General features: G+C 40.3%; 1 protein-coding gene across 2 annotated transcripts; it reads left to right on the plus strand.

Annotated features, from left to right (window-relative positions):
* Window positions 1-509: 509 nt before the first annotated feature.
* Window positions 510-11128, plus strand: LOC130147902 (sterile alpha motif domain-containing protein 9-like). 2 transcript variants are annotated; one of them, XM_056335762.1, is made up of 4 exons: window positions 510-638; window positions 814-914; window positions 2176-2309; window positions 3936-11128. In XM_056335762.1, exons 3-4 carry the CDS (start codon window positions 2299-2301, stop codon window positions 8707-8709), a joined length of 4785 nt encoding a protein of 1594 aa, XP_056191737.1. In that variant the 5' UTR covers window positions 510-638; window positions 814-914; window positions 2176-2298; the 3' UTR covers window positions 8710-11128. The 2 variants fall into 2 exon arrangements, with proteins under 2 accessions (XP_056191737.1, XP_056191736.1); XM_056335761.1 differs by lacking the exon at window positions 814-914.
* Window positions 11129-21304: the final 10176 nt, after the last annotated feature.

Here is a 21304-nt window from a genome sequence, read left to right on the forward strand (position 1 = left end):
GGAAAATATTTCTGGAGTAAGCTATCCACAGAACTATACCCAACCTACACTTCAAATCAAATTAGTTGCTTGCTCCAAAGGAGACCAGGAATAAACTCATGTATTTGCAGTGTGGGAAATCAAGCAACCAAGATGAGGAGCAAATCAGTAAGACTGATTATTTGAAAGTGGCTATATTGAAGAATATTCAGCTTTCTCAAAAACACCTCTTGTATTATTTCCCTTTTTTCCCCCTCATTTCAGGAAAATTCTGCTCATTTAAGACTATATGTCCAATTAATAGCATTTTATTAGCTAAGTATTGCTCAGATGGTGTTTCCTAATTTCTCAAGTTTCTGTATAGCAGATCAAGACTATGTTTTAATGTGTGTTTTAATTAAGACATCCTAGGACAGAATTCATACATTAATTTCCTAAGAGAACAATGATTTCCCAAACAGGAGGTTAGGAAGAGGCAGACCAGGAACAACTTTGTTGGTAAAAGAGAAAGCGAAAGTGGATGAGAGCAGTAGAACCTCCCAAACACCGTGCATCTATTTCCTGCGTGCCATTTCTCTGCAACACCCAGCTTCTGACTCGCCCACTCCACAGCATTTAGACACTTGTTGGAAGGGTAAATGAAAGCATGCAAGGAAAAGGTAAGAAATAATAATTATTCTCCATCAGGCACTGTTATTTCTCTCTTCTGGAGATGGGTATTTGCCACTGGGAAAAACTGATCATCAATGCTCTTTCCTTCCTACTATTTCTGACTCTAGACTTCTATTAGAAGTTTATAAACTAATTTGGTGTTTTTTTCCTCCCATACTTTAGAAGAGAAGTTCAGCTGAATTTCAGCTGTTGTGTTTCCTGCTTAAACAAAATATATGTATTGAACAACTATAGGAAAAAATCCGCAGAACAGAACAATTACAGTAAGTACATGCATATTATTTCTGGGCTGGAATATTTTATGCAGCCCTGATGGCTTAGTCTGATATAATTTCTTATTTTTCTTTTCTCTCTTTTTTTTTTAAGACATTAATTTTATATATAGGATTATCTATAATCTAATAAACTATTCCAAATCTGTTAAACATCTGCACATGGAAAGTGGCTGTTATGAGTTTACAGTGAAATAATCCCAAGAATTATGTCCTCAGAGTAATTATTCTGCAGAAATAATATGATAGACTTGTTCCATGTTGGAAAAGGACATGTTTATAGAGTATTTCAGTTGGTCAGAATCATTGGCTAGCCAGTAACAGGAAACATAGAAACACTGCATCACGTCTAGGAAATGAAAGTATCGCATTCTGGAGCTTTCTCTCATTAGGGGTTCCAAACACTAAAACATGGAGTAACTGTTTTAAGGACATAAACGTGTTTGCTTTTATGTTAGAAGTAAATTGTACCTCTATTAGAAAGTATGTTTGGAGGGAATTAAAATCATAGTCTTATATTCCTGGGTTGAACACTGTCTTGAGCAGAAATGCTTTAGTTTCAGTTTCTTTTCTCAGCTTTTAGACACCCTGGGTGGAGTTACTGGTGAATATGATAGCTACTTCAGTCACGGAATAAAAACATTGAGCTTCTTTCCCCCTGCAACCTCAATTTTTTGACAGCATGTGCTTCCCATAGTGGCATTTTAAAGAACTAGAAGTTAGTTTTTCTTTTTCTGAGAACAAAGGGGAGAGTCTGTTAAAAGAAAACACAACTGCAGGCTTCCATAGCCCACAGACCCGCTTTTTTCTCTGCTCTTCTGATTCCTTATTTAATTCAGGAGGCAGCTTGGCCAAAGGTAGGGCAGCTGTTTTCCTGCACTACCTACAAGAAATCTTTACTGTTGCTTCTCATTAACATTTACAGTTTAGGAAAATGAATAATAAATTGAGGAAAGCATGTCACTAGGGTGGCTTAGATAACCGAATGTTCTTTCAGAAAACAAAATTTCACTGAAAAAATCTAAGGAGTCATTTTTTCCCAGGAACACTCAGCTGTGAATATTCAAGAAAACGTGCATGGTGGAGACCATGACCACCAATGCAACAACTGTAGCTGGGGGCAATTCCATAAAGTAAAAATTTCATATTAATACAATTCTCCCAAAGGAAGTGAAAGGATAAAGTGAAATTAGACACTTTTAATGGGAATGATTTTATTTTATCATGTTTCTTTCTTTGAATTTTTTTGCAGAAAGTCCACATTTAGTAAGATCAAGTGGACTGAAAGATGCTCTTCTTCATGTCACTTCTCCCCACAAAGGCTACTGAACTACTTGCTTTGATTTAATCTGAGAAACCTTAGTGAACACAAAAGATGCTGAAAAGGTAATATGGAAAATACTTTCTTTTCATTTTCAATAGCAACAGCTAAGTAATCACAGCAGTATCTCTCCACCCCAATGTCTTTGCAGTGTTATTCAAGCAAATTCTGTACCTAACCGTATCTAAGGGTAAAAAAAAAAAGGTGGGATTTCCATGTGCATTTAATTTTTTTTCTTCACCAAACTGGGAACTTAATGAGAGCCATTTGTGACATGTACACAACAAGATGGGTGAACAATTGGCTGAAGGGTTGGACTCAAAGCATGGTAGTAAATTTAGTAACATCTGGCTGGTGGCCAGTCACTAGTGGTGTTCTCCAGGGGTCAATTTTAGGGCCAGTTCTCTTCAATGTTTTTATCAATGACTTGGACGCAGGAGTGGAGTGCACACTAAGCAAGTTTGCCTATGTTACTAAATTAAGACGATCCATTGATTGAGAGGCCTTATAGAGAGATCTTCACAGATTAGAGTGGTGGGCAGTCACCAAATGTCTGAAATTTAATGAGGACAAATGCTGGATTGTGTGCCTGGGACAGTGTAATCCTGGATGCATGTGTAGATTGGAGGACAAGAGGCTGGAGTGTAGCCCTGCAGAACAGGATCTGGGGATTTTGGTTGATGTTAAGTGAAATAAGAGTCAACAATGTGCCCTGGTGGCCAAAAGGGCCAGCCATATCCTGGGGTCTATTAGGCACAGTATAGCGAACTTATCAAAAGAAGTGATTGCCTCACACTACTCAGCATTGGTGTGGCCTCACCTTGAGTATCATGTGCATTTTGGGGCTCCAAAATATAAGAATTTGAAAATATTAGAATATGTCCAAAGGAGGGAAACAAAGATAGTGAAAGGGCTAGAGGACATGACTTATGAGGAGCAGCTGAGGTTACCAGGTTTATTCAGCTTAGAAAAGAGGAGACTAAGAGGTGACCTCACTGCGGTCTACAAATTCCTCATGAGGGGGAGCAGAGAGGGAGGTGCTGATCTCTTCTAGCTGGTGTCCAGTGATAGGACATGAGGGAATGGCTTAAAGCTGCATCAGGGGAAGATGGGATATTAGGAAGAAGTTCATCATTGAGGGGGTGGTCAGGCACTGGAACAAGGTCCCCAGGGAGGTGGTCATAGCACGAAGCCTGTCAGTGTTCAAGAAGTGTTTGGACAATGCTTTTAGATATATGGTTTAACTTTTAGGTTGTCCCATGCAGAAGTCAGGAGTTGGACTCAGTGATCCTTCTGGGTCCCCTCCAACTCAGGATATTCTATGGTTCTATGATTTTATTATTTTTTTAAAACTTATTATTGAATGGCCCATACAGCCAAAAATAGGTGTCCAAATGACCACAAATCGGTATCAGTCACAATTTTTGTGTATTGTCAGCTACAGAGTGATTTAAACACAGGATTCAAATAAAATCATTCTGTAATAAATGTCTCTTATAAGTTGCTAATGCCTTATATATGAACTTACTTCACATTCCCACGATGTCCCATAATTGAACTGTTGTATTCCATGTGACAGATTGCACTAATGAAGAAATTAATGGTTGATAATAGCAAGGAAATAACTATCATTCATTTAATAGGATATTATAAATTACTTGTTTAGTAATTTTGTGATTTTTTCCTTAAAGCATGGAAAACTCAAACACTGAAGAAAATGAGAAATCATATTCATATCAACATATTGAAGAGTGGACAAAAGAGGAAGTCAAACAATGGGCAATTGAAGTTGTTAAGATTGACCAGAAATATGCAGAAGTCCTGTTTAATCAAGATGTGACTGGTTCTACTTTGAAACTGGTATCTAAAGCAGATTTTGTGGAAATGGGCATACCTCATGGGCCTGCTCTTCAAATAATTTATTTCCTGAAAGAGCGTGGCATACTACCTAAAGGTTCAAACCAGGCTGTGGAACAAGAAGGCACTGAACAGAGTCTTGATGGAGAAGGAGAAGATGGAGAAATTGCAAAGAAAGAGTGCGAGAAAGAATATGGGTCATCTAATTGTGGTATACTGCAGGATTCTAAGATGGAGCCCATAGAAGACAAAAACCCAGAGAAGTCAGACGACAAAGAGAATGTGTCAGAGAAGCCAATGTCAAGCAGCCAGCACCCAGATGGAAAGATGTGTATGCCATATCCTTTTGATAATTTCAGTGATGGCACTCGATATACACAGTACAATATTATTAATGTCCCTGAAACAGGGCCATTCAACCTCATTGATCCAGCACATGAATTCAAATTGTTTACCAACACGCAGAATGCAAACGAGGATCCCATGATGAAATTTAGCAATGAAGTCTTTAGGTTTGCTGCAGCCTGCATGAACTCCCGCACAAATGGCACCATTCATTTTGGAGTACATGACAATCCACATGGAAAAATTGAAGGAATAAATGTTACCAAGAAAGAAGAATATGTTGACCATTTGGATAAAAATATCGGAAAGTACTTTCGTAAGGAATACATCACCATTGCAAAAGCTTGCATTAGAAAACCTAGATTTGTGGAAGTATTATCACAAAATGGAGCTTCATCACATTTGTTTGTCATTGAAGTAGATGTGGTTCCCAGACATGACATCTGTAATGCAAAATATTTCTGTACCAACACATATGTCTTTAAGAGTGACACTTGGAAAAAAGCTGTCTACATCCGGGATGGAGCTAGTTCCAGAAATATTCAAAACACAAAAGAATTTGAAACTTTTAAAGGTACCTTGACAACTTTAGCAGATTCTCGTAAAAAAGCAGAGGAAGACTATAACTTAAAGCTAACAAAGCCAATGAATGAAGGACTAAAGCTAGTTAGTCTGCTCACAGGTAACTGGGACTCACTAGATAGCTCTTACTACGACTACTACATTTTGGTAACAAACAAGTGCCATCCAAATCAAACTTCACATTTAGACTTTTTGCAGGAAATAAAATGGTTTGCTGTGCTTGACTTTGATTTTGAATCTGAAATGAACGGTGTGTTCAAGACTTACAAAAAAAATAGAAATGCTGAATGTCACTTCCCAGATTATTATGAAAACAAGGTGGGTTCAGTTGCTGAACAAGCTAAAAAGCTGAAACTGCATGAGGAGACCAGCTGGATTTTCTGCAATGGTAGATCAGACTTCAAAGGCAGTAACAGCCTACCATTAGATCCCACTTCATGGCAACGAGACAGAGCTGCTGGTGTCAGAAAGATGATTTCATTTCTTTCACACAAAGATGTAAAGCAGAGTGGAAAGTTTTTAATAGTGTTTCTTTTGCTTTCGATAGTGGAAGATTCAGCAGATCCCCTTACTGAGACTTTTATGACATTTTACCAAGAATTAAAGGGACTAGAATACATGGCCTGCATTTGCATCGGTGCAAGTACGTATCAGAGATGGAAAGATCTTCTGAATGCTAGAGGCATTAGTGAGGAAGCACTTTCAAATAAATGTGTTTCTAATTTAACCCTGGAAATGGTAAATGGTACCATTGTAAAATTAAAATCAGTGACACAGTCTTCTGAAAGACTTCTGCCCTCTGTTGGTCATTCTACCGTTCTTCTAAAGAAGAAAGAAGACTCCATGGCAGCACTGGAAATACTTTGTGAAAATGAATGCAAAGACACAGGAATAGAGAAGGATGCAGATAAATTTCAGAAATTCCTGCAAAAGCACGAAGAAGAATTTTATAGAGGTGGTAAAGCATCATGGTGGAATTTCTATTTTTCTTCTGAAAAGTATACTTCAGATTTTGTCAGAAGGGACAGCTATGAAAAGCTTGAACAACTAATTGTGTCTTCATCTAACAGTGTTAATGAATCCCCTGTAAAAATTATCAACCTTTACCATCACCCAGGCTGTGGTGGGACAACATTAGCTATGCATATCCTTTGGGATCTCCGGAAGCAATTCAGATGTGCTGTTCTGAAAAACAAATCAAGTGATTTTGGAAAACAGGTGACAACTTTACTCACCTGTGGAGCAAATGATAACACAGGCTATTTACCAGTGTTACTTCTTGTGGATGATTTTGAAGATCAAGAAAATGTCTATTTTCTGCAGAAAGAAATTCAGGCGGCTATAACAGAAAAATGCATTCGGTACGTAACTCCTTTAGTGATCATTCTGAACTGTATGAGATCTCAGAATCCTGATGAAGGTTCAACAATCAATCTGTTGAACAGTGTTTCTTTAAAACATATACTTTCTGATAAGGAGAAAAGGGCCTTTGATCAGAAACTAAAATATATTGAAAAGACACATTCAAATTTTGACAGTTTCTATGCATTTATGATTATGAAGAAAAACTTTGATGCACAATACATAGAAAAAGTGGTAAAAAATACCTTGCATAACTTGAATACTGCCTCTAAACCAGCACAACTTGTTTGCTATCTAACGCTGTTAAACTCATATGTAAGAACATCTACAGTTTCAATATCACTGTGTGAAGAATTCTTAGGAATTAGTTCTCAAGAGATTGGCTGCAGTAAAGATAGATTGATAGAAAAGATGGGAATTTGTTCCAATATTCTCATATATGACAAGGTATACGAAAAAATGAGATACAAAGGTCTTCGTATCATTCACCCATTGATAGCATCTCACTGCCTAAAAATCTTGAAACTAACCTATGACTTGCCTAAAAGTGAAATTGCATTGAGGTTATTGAAAGAAGATGTATTCTATCAGACTCCACTGAAGCAAGAAAAACTTATTCGTGATATACAAACCCTGCTGATTACTAGACAGCGCAAGGAACATGGCGATGAGTCAGACACATTGTTTTCCCCCTTAATTGAAGCCATTCATAAGGAAGAGAAGCGTGATAACGTGGAAGATGTGTTAAAACAAGCATCTGCTAGATTTGAGCAAAATGCTTACATTTGCCAAGCCTTAGCAAGATACTTCTACATTAAAGAAAGGAAATTTGACTCTGCATTATACTGGGCCAAAGCAGCCAAACAAAGAGCACAACACAATTCATACATATCAGATACACTAGGTCAAGTCTTTAAAAGTAAGCTAAGACACTATGTAGAGTGCAAAGCAAAGAGTGCAGTCCTGACAGCTGAGGAACTGCGATACTTGCTGGAGTTTGCTGAGAATGCTTCACAGGCATTCAGAGAATCTCAGCAGCAAGCTGAAAATGCAGACAATGAACAATATTTGCATCATCAAAGGCTTAAAAGACATTTTCAAATGTACAATACTGCTGGTTATCAGGGAGAGATAGAAACTTATTTTTATGTTATCGATGTCCTTTGGCTTGTTCCTTTTTTCAGCAAAGAAGTCTTACAGTGTAGAAAAAATATGACAAAGTATCTGTCAGGAAATGGTGTTTTGAAGGTAGATAACACTAACACAGACAGGGAAATGCTCAAGGTTATTGAACATTATTCCAGCTTTTTATGCAGTTTGCGATCACGGTTGAAAAAGGCATTTGACTTTTTTGATGACTACTTTATGTTTTTCAAATCACAGACCAATGAAAAAGCAATAGTAGAAGCTAAATTGTATGAGAAGGTTCAAGGATATTTTACCAAATACAAAGATGTATTTTGTGATTTCAGTTTTGAACAACTGAAAAGTAAACAGGTCTTAAAGTGGTCCATGTCTCAATATATAGAAGCATACAGGGACGCTGTGGACACTTCCAAAGGAGGCTCATTTTCTGGCATTTTGGAATACCTCCACAGAAATGCTGACAGAGAAATAGAAGAAATAGTAGAAGCATATGCATTTTTGCGTGATGAGGATGCACAAGCAACTCTGAAAGATAAACAGAATTTTATTTTGGCAAATATAGTTCTGAACTGCATTAAACCTAAATCCGCTAAGTTATATCCTTCTAAGGTGATGACAAGTCTGCTTCAAAGCATTCTACACGAAGTGGAACCAACCTCACATTGTGTAGAGCCTTTCTTCCTAGCCTCCTTGTTGTTCTGGCCCCAAAACAGATTAAAACTAAATGAAGATTCAAGGAAAATGGAAGCTTTTGTTAGACGCTTAAGTGAGTCTTTCAAAAAGCTCTATGGAATCCTGCATCGTTCCAGGCAGCCTCTGGCTCTTTTCTATCTGACGAAAGACAGTGGCCTGAACAGATTTGTTCACAAAGAAAAAATAAATCAGCTTTTTAGTTCACTTTCAGAACAAGAACTGAATTCCCTCTGGCAGAGTGGAAATATCTGGAAGGAACAGGCTGTTCAAGACCTTTTGCTTCCTTTGCATGGGAGAGCTGAGGATAAGTTGATCTACGTAGACTATGGCAGCAATGAAAACTTTAGGATACCAGTGCAGCCTGTTCCCTCATGCCTATTGAAAAATGGCCCAAACATAGAAAGAGTGTCTTTTTACCTTGGGTTTTCCATTGCTGGTCCCACGGCATACAACATACAACGTCTGTCATTAAAACAATAGGTATTGCAGTTTCTCAGCTACAAGTTTTTTTCAGGCAGAATTATCCTTTAACTGTCTTTTGGTTTGGGGTATTTTTGGTCAACAATTGAAAATGACAGCCTCAGGCTGTCCATTGAATTTCCTTCCTTACTATGTTAGTCTTTCTGTCCCATGCAGACTTGTCTCTCTACTGTCATAACTGCTGTTTGGACAGTCAGTCAAACTGAAATGATGGTGCAGTTAGTCCTGTAGACTGGTCACTACTACTCAAAGTTCATTGGTTGATAACAACATGAGAAATCATTTAAAAAAAAAAAAAAAAGCATTCTACAAAACTAATATTTTGAAAATTTTCTCTTTAAATACCTTTAAATACCATCTCTTTTAAGAACCCAAATACCTTGCTAGCTTTTTTGCCATTGCTTGTAGTGAAGGTTGTCTCACCACAGTTTTCATACTCTTTTATAAGTAATGTAAGAACAAAGAATGTATTTTAGAAAACATGTATCATGTAACATTTCTTCATGCTCTATTGTATCTGGTGTCATTTGGCACAAGGGTATCATAGAAGTCCATTCAGTCGCAAAGTAGCATTTGTTTCTGTCGTTACTTACATGCTTGAATGATGTGATGTGTTTGTATATAGGCCTGTATTAATAGCCAGGCAGTATATCTTGTGAGCAGACAGAAGCGCTGGTCTTTTACCTTCTCAGGGCATTTCTGAATATGTGATTACTAAAGATATCACTATTTTTCTGCTGTACCACAAAAGCACACACCAATTGGCATTTTATATCCATAAAAATTGACTTTTTACTTTTGTGGTGGGTCTGCTTCTGCTTTATATAAAATGTATCCAGTTTGGTCATTCTTTTCCTTATGAATCCACTTAATTCCCTTCAGTGACAGATTTATCAGCTTCGATCCTCACAAATACAATTTGAATGCCTAAAGTGGTCATTGATTGCATTGCCTTCCTCAAGCGTATAAAACTGCCTAGTACATTTAGACACAATTAATGTTCCAAAAAAGGAAAAAAATATTGGTGCAAAGCACCAATATCAAGAAGTTGCCACTGTCTGGGGGGTACAAAGTGTTGCACTTTGCACTTTGTGCATATAATTCATGAAAGCCCAAGGAGTTCAATGCAATTAACTGCCTGAAAGAGGTCTGCAGGACGGCTCTTTCATCATCCCACAAGTCCTTTTTGCTCTTCGTGTCAGGCAAGGAGACAGGGAAAAAATAAGTGACATCTCAACAGATTTGTAAAAGCAAATTGACAGAAAGAATAAAGCAGTGGACCATTCTGCTCTAGTGCAGCTCTTCTTTTAGTCTGCTCTAATGCAGCTCTTCTTTTAGTTGTAAATATGGAAAAGGAGTTTTATTATATAATCCAGACTTCTTTTTAACTCTAGCCAAAACATACTTACCTTGGCAAGAATACATACTTTATTTTAACCTGTATCCACTTTGTTTCTAACAGTATACTTGTATTTCGGACGGGGTGCTATAGGATCAGTTTTCATGATAACTCATAATTTGTTCTAGTTAGTCCCCAGGATATCGCTGTGTACTTTATCAATGACTAAAGTATTTACCCTTCCAAATGGAGACTTACAGCAAAAAAATTTCCATGTCTTCAAGGCAATTGAAGACTTCAGTCTTCATGTCAGTCAGTCACATCTAAGAACTGCAAGTATTTTTATGTGCTGAACTGTACCGGGTGGCACATTGGGCACAGCTGTGATGGGCAGGAAAAATGTTGCAGGAGGTGCTGTTGGAGATACATGAAAGGGGAAATTGTTGAGGCATGGCAAGATACACACTTCTAGAAAGGGGCGACCTTCCTCGGGGCTGGGATATCCTTGAGGGACTGCAGTCACTGGCAACCCATGGTGGGGCAGAGAAAACAAGAAGCAAGGAGCAGTGGAGAAGCAGAAGAAAAGAATCAGAAGCAAGGAGCAATAAAACTAAACCGCTACACACTGAGACCAACCTCCTCCGCTCCAGGCCTGTCACCTTGGCAGGGGAATTGGGAAGGACTGAGCAGAAGTGAAAACAAGGGGAGTTGCAGCTAGGAAGGGGGAAGGAGCGGTGCTGGACTGAAATTGAAAGGGGAAGAAAGGCATTTCCCCTAGTATTTGCTTAGTTGTTTGTCTTCTTGGTTTCTCAATACCCAAATCAGTAATTAAATGTTTATGTTAATTGGCAATAAATTACGTGAAACTCCCCAAGTTGAGACCCTTTTGCCCACAGCACATGTACATTTATTAATAACCCTTGGGATCTGGCACAGTGACACCGCACTATATGCCTGTGTGAGTTTACAGAAATATGGATTTTATTATTTGTATGTATCAGGCTGTTTAGGATAAAATTGTATTTTTATCAGCAGTAGCTCGTTAATAAACACAGATGTTTGATAACATCCTTAATTGCACAGTGTGGAACTGTATTTGATGATACATATCACACACAAAGGCTGACAGAATTTCTTTTTACAATTATTTCCTATTTTCTGCTACTTTGTAAGACCATTTTTTTCATGGCTCATAACTTTGTTAATCTTTGTATTTTGAAAGCTCTTCCATGCCAAATATCTGCCTCAGACGTGTTTTGTGTTAATTAAAGCCAAAGGGCTCAGTAGCTTCCAAGTGTGAGGTCAAGAAAAAAATATGTTGTATAGTCCATGCTAAACAACTGTACCAGCTTTTTCCAGCACACTCAGGAAATTTTTGGAATGCTGTTTTACAAAGGGCTTACCCTAGTAGGAGAAAAAAAGGTAGATGTGAGGGGGGAAGTTGTCTGCAGAAGGCTAGTTTTATCAAGCTGCAAGGCCTGAAAAGACCTTTCATGTATGGGCGCATGCAAACTTAGCTTTTAACAGCCGAGCCTATACAGAGAGGACAGCCCCAGAAGCTGCAGGTCTGGGCTGCAAAGGGCCAAGCCAACGCTACAAGCTCAGCCCTGCACTGTCAGTGCTGTCTAGAAACCTGGAGGAGACAACCTGAGACAACCTGGTTGTACAGGAGTCAAAGCCAGCTCTGCAGGAAAGAGAAGAGGCAGGGAGGCCCAAGAAGCTGTTTGACTTTCACAAACCAACGCGATGCTATCTCAGCTGTTCCCTCCAGTGTGCTGATGGCACGGCCAGGGTTCTGCTGTGCCCAAGCGGCATTTGTGGACTGTGAACTCCTGTGTAGGAACAGAAATGGAGGGATCCTCTCCTGGAGGAGTGCAAGGCCTGCAAAATCAGTTTAGGAGTGGAAGGCAAGAGTACTGAGGATCCTTCTGTCTAAAATCAGAGCTAGAAGTATGGAACATGGAGTGGGCTTCACAACTGGTAGGAAAGGAAAATTTCCACTAAGTAGATCTTAGGGGAAACAGACAAGAGCGTGGCTGCTAAGATTTGGGATAGGAACCATGGCAGGGACCAGACTAGGCAAGAGGGAACAAGAACTAAGAAACAGATATCAGTAGATGATGGGACAAGAGGCAGATATTGGAGATCCATGATGCTCAAGGCAAAGAAGCTCAATCGAACAAAAAAACACACAAGAAAGGAAGGGAAGGGAAGGGAAGGGAAGGGAAGGGAAGGGAAGGGAAGGGAAGGGAAGGGAAGGGAAGGGAAGGGAAGGGAAGGGAAGGGAAGGGAAGGGAAGGGAAGGGAAGGGAAGGGAAGGGAAGGGAAGGGAAGGGAAGGACAAGGTCAGCTGTTGGCATGCAGACTAGCAATCGTACCAGCTGATTGAGCCACAGAAAAGGTGTGCACAGGGGTGTGCAAAGTCTCTCAGCTCTGGGTCTGAAGGGGATTGTATTTCCTACAGGAATACTTTCTGGGCTGAAGACAAGATGTGCCACCAGGGCAGAGACTGTAGGATTTATGAGGTAAGACAGAAAAAACAGAGATTCTCTAGAAAAGGGAATGTGGAGAAGGACATGCTGTCTTCTAACAGAAAAGAAAGGTTGCTGTGAAGAAGCTGATAAAAAGGAAGGTAAAATGTTCTCCAGGCCCAAGGTGGGCATGGAGTAGCAGTAAAAACATAATATAGGAAAGATTCAAGCTATACCTCGGCAGGGGCGGGGGGACGGATGATGGGGGTGGGGGCACACCAAAAAACAAAGCATCACTAAAAGTGAGTACTGGGATAGGCTGGATATTCCAGTCTATGGAAATATGTGGAAAGCATCCACAGAGGACATCTCCCAGATGCTCAGCATCAGAGGAGATTCCAACCACCTCTTAGAGGCAAAGATGAAAATTACTTCGGTGGTTGTGTCTTCCTTGCAGTTCTGCCAACTCCTGCTGATGCCATACACCCGTCCCTAGATATCAAAGACAAAGATTAAGTAGCTTTACTGCCCTCCTTTGCCTATGCAAGGAATGTGTCTATCAAAATGAAAGATTTTCCTTTTCTCACTATATATAATCTATAAGTAATTAATTGTTGACATATATAAAGAGAGCATGTCTTTCCTCTTCAGAGGCCCTTGTGATTACCAACTCTGACAGTCTTGTCATCAGCATCTCTTTAACTTCAGCTATCCACTTTGAGATTTGAGCCTATCTCTGTAACAGTATATGATATGAGTAAAAAATATGATTCTTTTTATTGATATGTCTTTACACTGAACATCTACCTAATAGGAAAAACTCTCTTTTCATGAGGTAGGCAAATGCATGAAATACAAAGTCTGTCATTTAGTCTCCATGTGACATAAGGTAAGCAATTTTATGCCACTATTTCCATCTGTAAAATGGGACATACTCATAGTAAAGCCGTAAGAATAACTTACTGTTTGTGTGTTAAAATTTAACACACTCCTGCTGCCTAGTCCTCGTCCCACCTCTGCCTGGTGGAAGGAATAGTATCTCTATTACTCATGAAGGAACAGTATCTCTATTACTCATGGGTCACACTTATATTTGAAACCGAAACGGTGTAGCCCAAGGCTTTCCACAGAGCAAGTACACTTCCATTTATTTCTGAGTTGGCTTTTCTTCTCACACAAATACAAGACTTAAAAAACTCAAGGCTGAAATAAACTAAAATATCTGTGGAATGGGAAAAGGCCAGAGGAATTTTATCACAAATGACAGCTGGGCTTATCTACAGGGCCACTGAGGCAGGTGACGATGTGGTCCTGCGTGGCAGGAGCTACCCAGATAATTCACATGAAAACGCAGCAACAGTGAAACCCTGAGGAAAGGCCAGTGCTGGCCAGGCCAGGAGCAGCCCCCGGCCCAAGGCGGCTGTGGGAGGAACACCCTGAGGAAGAGGCTGTTCCTCACCAGCAGCCGCCATGCACTTCATCCATACGGGTCCTGGGCAAGACATGAACCCGAGGGCTTTTGTTACGTGCCACGGCCCGTGTTTCCATCAAACCAAGGCCCGAAAAAAACAAAGGCCACAGAAGAGAAAAAAGGAACAGAAACCAGTGCCCCCGGCCTGCGTCAGCTCCGGACACAAAATGGCAGGCGGCGGGAGCCGCGGGCAGCTGCGGCCCGCTGGCGCCTCAGGCTCCCCGCGGCGGCGCGGGCGGCGGCCAGCGGGTGGCGCTGTTGCCCCGCCTCCGCCGCGCCGCGCCGCACTGCACCGCTGGCCGCGTCCCGCCGGGGGCCGTGCGTGGGCCGCGCGCCTCCGCCACGGTCACGCGTGCCCCGCCGAACCGGCAGGGGCCGAGGGGAAGGTGCCGCTGACGCCTCTGACGCCAGCGAGGCGAGAGGAGAGAGGCGCTTTGGTCGCCGTAGCGAGACACAGCTGATCCTGCGTGAGGGGGATAGGGAAACGCCATCCGCATGAAGCGAGGGGCCGGCTCGGGGGAGGGCCCGCAGCTGTGGGGAGAGTGCTCCAGAGCCGCACAAGAGCAATCACGGGCAAAATCCATCCCCAGTGAGACAGGGCCTTCTCCCTCCCAGCTGCCTCACCCCCAGGTCACTCACCCACGCGAGGGTAACCACCAGCGGTGTCATGAGGAGACTGAGCGTGGACCTGTCTGGGGTGTCACCTGTGCCAGGGCAGTGGCAGGCCCTCTCCATCACTGCCACCATTTTGGCAGATGCTGAGCAGAAGGGCCAGAGAGCGATGGGGCCACAATGAGTGACCTGGACCCCAATCACAAAACACCCAAGCTGGAATGCTTCACACAGGGCCCGATCCAGGTGGCAGTGTGGCAAGAGTTAATGCGTCCTGAGTGAAAAAGATGGGAGAAGAGTGGCTGGGCTGGCAGGAGGGACTTACTGTGGCCCAAAGAGACCACGGAGAGCAAGCACCATGGGGAGTTTCCCACTCTGGGTTGATCCCAGCTAGAGGCACAGCCCACCCTCCAGTGAGGGAAGTGTTGTCTGTGACAAATCCATATTGCTCTAATTTGAGGACTCTTTCCTGCAGAAAGCTTTTTCTGGTTTCTCTTCGCCTATTGGAACCACAAACCTTCAGTTTATGTAACCTGTCACAAGACAGCTTCTGACTTCCTCTTCATAAGCACTTGCTTGTTCCTGGCTGTTGCTTACAAGCTCATAATGAAAAACGTGCTCTTTCCTACTCAGCAGCTGTGTTCCCTGAAAGGAGCTTAGAGTTCCAGCACTTCTTGCTGAGCCAAACTGTAGCATCAGCTCCAGTGCAGCTATGGATGTGTTGGGAGAGGTCTGGCTTCATAGCAGATGGGGGACTGAAGGAGAAAGTTGCAATAGTAACAAATTCAGTAACAGTTATTAATTACTAATGGTAATAATGAGAAGAAGCGGGAAAGAAGGGAACAAAGACCTGTTTGCATGCTAGCTTCCCACCTTCTTCAATAACAATTCCTGTATTTAAGTTTTGTAATTCAGGGAAATAAGAAAAGAGCACAAACTCATTGTTTTAGTTCAAGCAGTCAAAATGGATCCAGTTTATGCATATGATGGGGTATGTGTACTCTAATGAAACAAAACATAGGGAAAGTTACCAAAATACCTCAGCCATACTTAATACTATGAATGCAATGTTGTGTAAGTCCCACCTTATGATAGACCAACCAGCAAACTACACAGCAGAGGAACATAAGAAACAACAGCTGAGATGCTTGGTAAAATTCTTATTGGCATCAATGTATAGGACATTTCAAGGTGATGGTCAGTGTGGCCACAGGGATCATTTGGGAGTTACATATTTGGATATGGACATGCTATCCCAAAAGGCCAAGTAGAAGGCAAAGATAGACCAGGAATGAGAGCCTTATTGAAAGGAGAAACAACACAGTTTTAAAAGGCTTGCCTAGTTAAGTTGTTTGTAACAAGTCTTACAAGTAGGATTTCTACAGAAGAACAAGAAAATACAACTAATCTTCATGGTAAAATTTCTTCAGCCTGCAATTGTCATGAAAAGGCAAGTATCCAGAGAAACAAAGGAGCGTTTTAGCAAAGAGAAATCGTCTTTCTTGAGAACGAGCTGAAATGTCAAGGACTTAGGGTCTACAGTGTGCTGATAAGACACACCGATGTGTGACCTTTCCCTCCCAAAGCCATCCATCTCTGTTATCACTGCCTGGAGCTGGTTCTGTGTCAACTTTGCATCTGCATCAGTAACTCATTCTGTTCAGCCATCTGTTCCACAGACATCAAACTGTTAAGAAGCCCCAGTACAGCACAGTCTAGTCCAGTAACACAGAAAGAGAAAAGATCTCATTACCATTTGAATTCACAGACTCTCCTGTGATACACATACAATATATTTTATATATGACATGAACATGGTAATTTCGTAAGTTCTCTGTTATAACAAAGGGATTAAAATCAAACATTTGATATGCAACAGCTATGTTCAGAGGCAAAATAATTATTGAGTTAAACTAGGATTTAAGGTGGTTGTTTCTCACTTTGCAGCCTTTGGCTGAGTTAAAGAAGCATTGCTATTAACTAGGATGACTATTACGTCTTGCCATTTTAACTGCTGAAGAGTTCACCACTAATTTATAGTCTGAATTAGATAGGCATTTAAAAGCCAAGATCTCAGAAAAAAATTATGGGAGTAGATTGTTGACAGGTTTCTGGTGCAATTTGAGGTTTCTTGTTTTGTCTTTATTTATTCAAGTCCATATATGATAGAAAGTTAGGAATTTTTATTTCATTTGGCCATGTTCTCTTCCTCAATTAATATGTCCCAAGAGATTGTAAAGTTATATCTGCCTAATTCAGTGGCTTTTAATATTTTTCCTAGCTTTTTTAGCACTATAGAGCCAGGATAATTAAAGGGCAGAGAGATGGATTCCATTCTGGCCTGTAAATCTTCAACAGAACTGGTGCTGAAGTTTCAATAACAAAATCATTATTGTGAATGATTACTGAGCCAGAGAAAACCATTGATTGACATTCAGATTCTTAACTGAATTTGCAGATGCTGCAAAGTGAGAAGATTTGGTGGGAGGTCTGCAAGAGGCATTGAGACAGGATCTTACCCTCGCATTTTTAGAGAGCCCTCCTTCAGAGAAGCACTGCACTCCAGCATTGCTTTTGGGCTTGGGGAGACAGGGACTGCAGAATAGCGCAGAAGCAACATGCTCAAGCCTTGTTCAAAGGGAAATGAGCACTGTGTTTAAAACAATAATCCCTTTGGCTAATTATCATGTGATCTGATTGGTAAATTAGCCTGTATGAAGTTTTTGCTACCACAGCTCAAGTATTTTGAGTACCTAGGCGCTTTTATTTTTTAAAGGTAGCTCTCCCAGGAGGGAGGCAGATTCTGCTTATACATTGACCCCTTATATATTCTCTAACACATTGTTAAATGTAATCATCTGTTGTGACATAATCTCCAGTGAAGAGAGCTGGATACACAGCCTGATAGATTTTGCAACTGTGTAGCATGCATCCCATTACAGATACTATACTCTAAGCCATGTGTTCAAGTCTATTATGTTCTAAAGGTTTAATACAACCTTCTGTTTTTACACGATGCTCTGACCTGCTCACACACTAATAGTGCACAAAGCCTGTCTTTGGAGCTAAAACTTGCTCAGCCTTGTTGCATATCTTTCATTTCACCTCTATCTTTGTTTTATATAGCTCTCCCCACACTGTCTTTTGGAAAGAAATACACCAGGCTTGTGTTCCCCAACAGAGCTGTGGTCTCTAAGGAAACTCGTGCATTAATTAAGGGATAGTATAATGGGTATGGTTTTGTTTTGTTAACCAGCGCCCCAAGGAGTATTGTTTCACTTATATAAGTATTTTACCCCTCCCCCCACTAACAAATATCAGCATATTTCTGTTAACTGTCATGTGGGTATGTTCAGAACAATACTTATGAGATAAAATTTTGTCTTTTGAAATAGCAAGCAAATTGGCACATGAATGTAATTTCTGTAGTAACTTGGCACTGTCTTCTCTGGTTACTGGTTGTTGGCCTCCTCCTCAAAAAGTTCTAGTATTGAAGCCAACACCCATGGCCACACACTGGGTGTGCTTGGCAGCTGCAGGGCCCAGATGCCAACCACTGGAATGCATTTTATGTACCAGTGTCTCTGCCTGTGGCTTGGCTTCCTGGCCAGCCTTTAGCAAAGTCTCTTCTCTGGACTCATCTGGATCCAGCACTTGCCACTCTTGCAGCTGTGGAACTGAAGCAAAAACAATTTACAGATGAGCTGCCTCACCATTCCAGGAACTGCTTGCCGGCACCAGCTTCTAGCAAGATACATACAATGAGTCCTTTTAGCATGTGAAAAATGATGTCCCACTTGCCTGTAATCGTTGTGGAGGACTGAGTGCATGGACTTACAGGGGACTGGAAAGGCAAAGCACCCTGATAAACCTGACAGATGACACTGAAAGGTACTTCTTGATCTCAGACATGGAAGCCACCATCCACTAAACTCCTGAGAGAAGCAAACATGTGGGAGACTCCAATTTCTCTGTCAAGTGTCTATTTCAAGTTCCTTTTAGCTAAAGCCTCTGGAAGGTACAATATTGGCTCAGCACCAGATAGTTCACTTACATGGACTTGCATCACTCTCTTCAGCAATTACTGTGGTGATCTAGCCATGGATTTCTCTCAAGCATTCTACAAGATTTAAAAAAAAAAAAAAAAAAGAAAAAAAGAAGAAAAAAAAAAGAAAATCCACCTGGCAAGCAAGCTGTCTCATTGTCTGGATATATTTAACAAATATGACAGATTACTATATTTCCACAGAAGATCAGTTAGTGTAGGATGCAAAAATACAGCTTATTACTATTTATTATTTACTGAGCAGCTTTTTTGTAGTATAATTATTAATGTTTTATATTTTGTAGGCTTCCAATCTGAATGCTTTTGTTGTAGCATTCCACTGTGGTTTCTCTGCTACAGTACACTCTGGACTTTTACATTTGTCTGGAAAACTGGCAGCTTACTAAAGACATGCCAAGCAGAAAACTGGAGGTGTGTTTTGCTACACACCCACAATACAGTAATTGACATAGCTGCAGTTACATGCATCTAATTCCACTAGAGAAGCATACCCAGGTTCTATTAAGAAGCTGCAGTAAGATGATGCTGATGCATCAGGTGCTGAAACACTCACCAAGCTGAGACTGAATTGCAGCCATTGACTGAAATACTTTTAAATGCCTGCAGCACTACAGGGATTAATTTTCTACCCCTTACTTGTATTTGCTTTGGTGCACACAAAGGTAAATTAATTGAAGGGTAATCTCTCAAATTCTGAGGCTGTATTTAAGAATGGCTGTAGCCTGAGAAAGTGCACAGTTAGTTAACCATCTCACCTTCTGAACTGTATTTAGGAACAGTTATGTTGACAGCAGAGGACAACGCATCCAGCGTGTACACTTTTGGCCAATGTATACACACAGAGGAATGAAAAAGATACAAGATATTACTACATGCTCATCTGGAAGGTGTCCTTACAGGAAAAAAAACAAAAACAAAACCATGAATTTATGTTATATAACTAAAGATTATGGAACGGATTCTTATCTGCCTTACCACTGATACAGCTATGCCTTGTTAACTATATTTAATGCTGACAGCATTGGTGGCACTGGGAGCACCATTATCTACTGGCATTTTAAGTAATCTTTGTGCAGATTTTTCAGTGCACTTTTTTCAGTAAGGTTTTTTTCTTAATAATAATATTAAAATAGAAAATTCTTCAGTATGGTAGTATTTGGTTAGGACAGTGAGAGTTCCTCTCCTGATGTTTAACCTGAAGAAAAAAACAGTCTTATGAATCAGTACAAGTGTTGGTAAGAGGGAAAAGGTGTAAAATGGTAAGAGGCTAGTGAAAAACTTCAAGGGAAGATAACAAAATATAGAAATATGACAACATATAGAATTCAGTGTAGGTAAACCAAGGAAATAAAACTACTTGTCTCTGTTGATATGCTATAAATCAGCTGGGAAAACCTATGTGTTATTATAAACTAAAAAAAAATCTACTCCATTTTTAACACTCATTGAAAAGCAAGCAAGGATTTAAGTCACTGTAAGAAAAACATTGAGAATGACACTGTGAGCATTTTAATGCCACATAGAAGCATTATCTCTCTAACCTGAGTCTTAAGAACACACAAGCTCAAAAACAATATGGCAAACATAACTATTTTTACTTTCTCATTAATTCTTACTAAGGCAGAGAAAGATTTCAACACAAATTAAAAATTTTGAGGCGATTTAGTTTAGGGAGAAGGGGTATTAGAAGAGAAGGTGACATGTAAAAAATGATGGTGTAGAGAAAGCAATTTAGGCATCTGTATTTTGCTGCTTATACCCCAAAGAGTATATCCAGTGAAATTAATAAAAACTGTGTATCAGTAAATGGTTTCTACATAATGAATGTCTGAAGCATGCTACTGGAGTACCCACTGAGAGAGAAAGCTTTGCAGATTTTTATAAAATGGTTTAAACATTTGTTTGCATCATACAGATGAGGTTAAGCAAGACAAAATCTGTCAGACATATCCATCTTCAGTTTGTAAGAACCACATAAGCTAGCTATGGGATACATTCATCTGAAAGGCCTGTTGTGACACAACTCTCAATGGCGAGTGTTCCCCTTCTGTAGAATTTATTTTTCACTATATTTATATGGCCATCTTTCTGAACCTGTTTATCAAGGTTTACATTACATGCTTTCTCTTCATTCTTTTGAATGCCTGAAAAGGAAAACCGTAGGTCTATATGAATATAAGCTTCTTTTCACCAGGTAAAAGTGAACTCAATATAAAGGTACTTGTGAGGGTATTAAGTCTGCTTGTAGCCTGTGCCAGCTGATTACCCAATCCCTTCCCTTTGATAGGAAGGATAAAATAAATAAAAAGCCCAACAAAACACTGAACAATCTCAAGGAACTTCGTTAAATGACACCCCAGTGACAGAAGAGTCAAACTTTTGTTATATAAGCTTGTTGTGGTTTGACAATCCCAGGTTCCTCCTCACTTTGGTATTTCAGCTGTTCTTTGAGCCTAGTTGCATCTTGACATGCTTAAAGGCAGTTGACACCTGGGTCCAGTACTTTAAGCGGCAGGTGGGAAATTGAGAAGTTATACAGATTATATAGATGTTATAGAGAAAGGGTAGGATTAAAAAAAAGTCATGAACTCTTGGCTTCTGATATTAAGAGAGCTCATCTCATAAGCAGACCTACT

The sequence above is a fragment of the Falco biarmicus genome, chromosome 4, assembly GCF_023638135.1.
Source record: "Falco biarmicus isolate bFalBia1 chromosome 4, bFalBia1.pri, whole genome shotgun sequence".
Classification (NCBI taxonomy): Eukaryota; Metazoa; Chordata; class Aves; order Falconiformes; family Falconidae; genus Falco; species Falco biarmicus.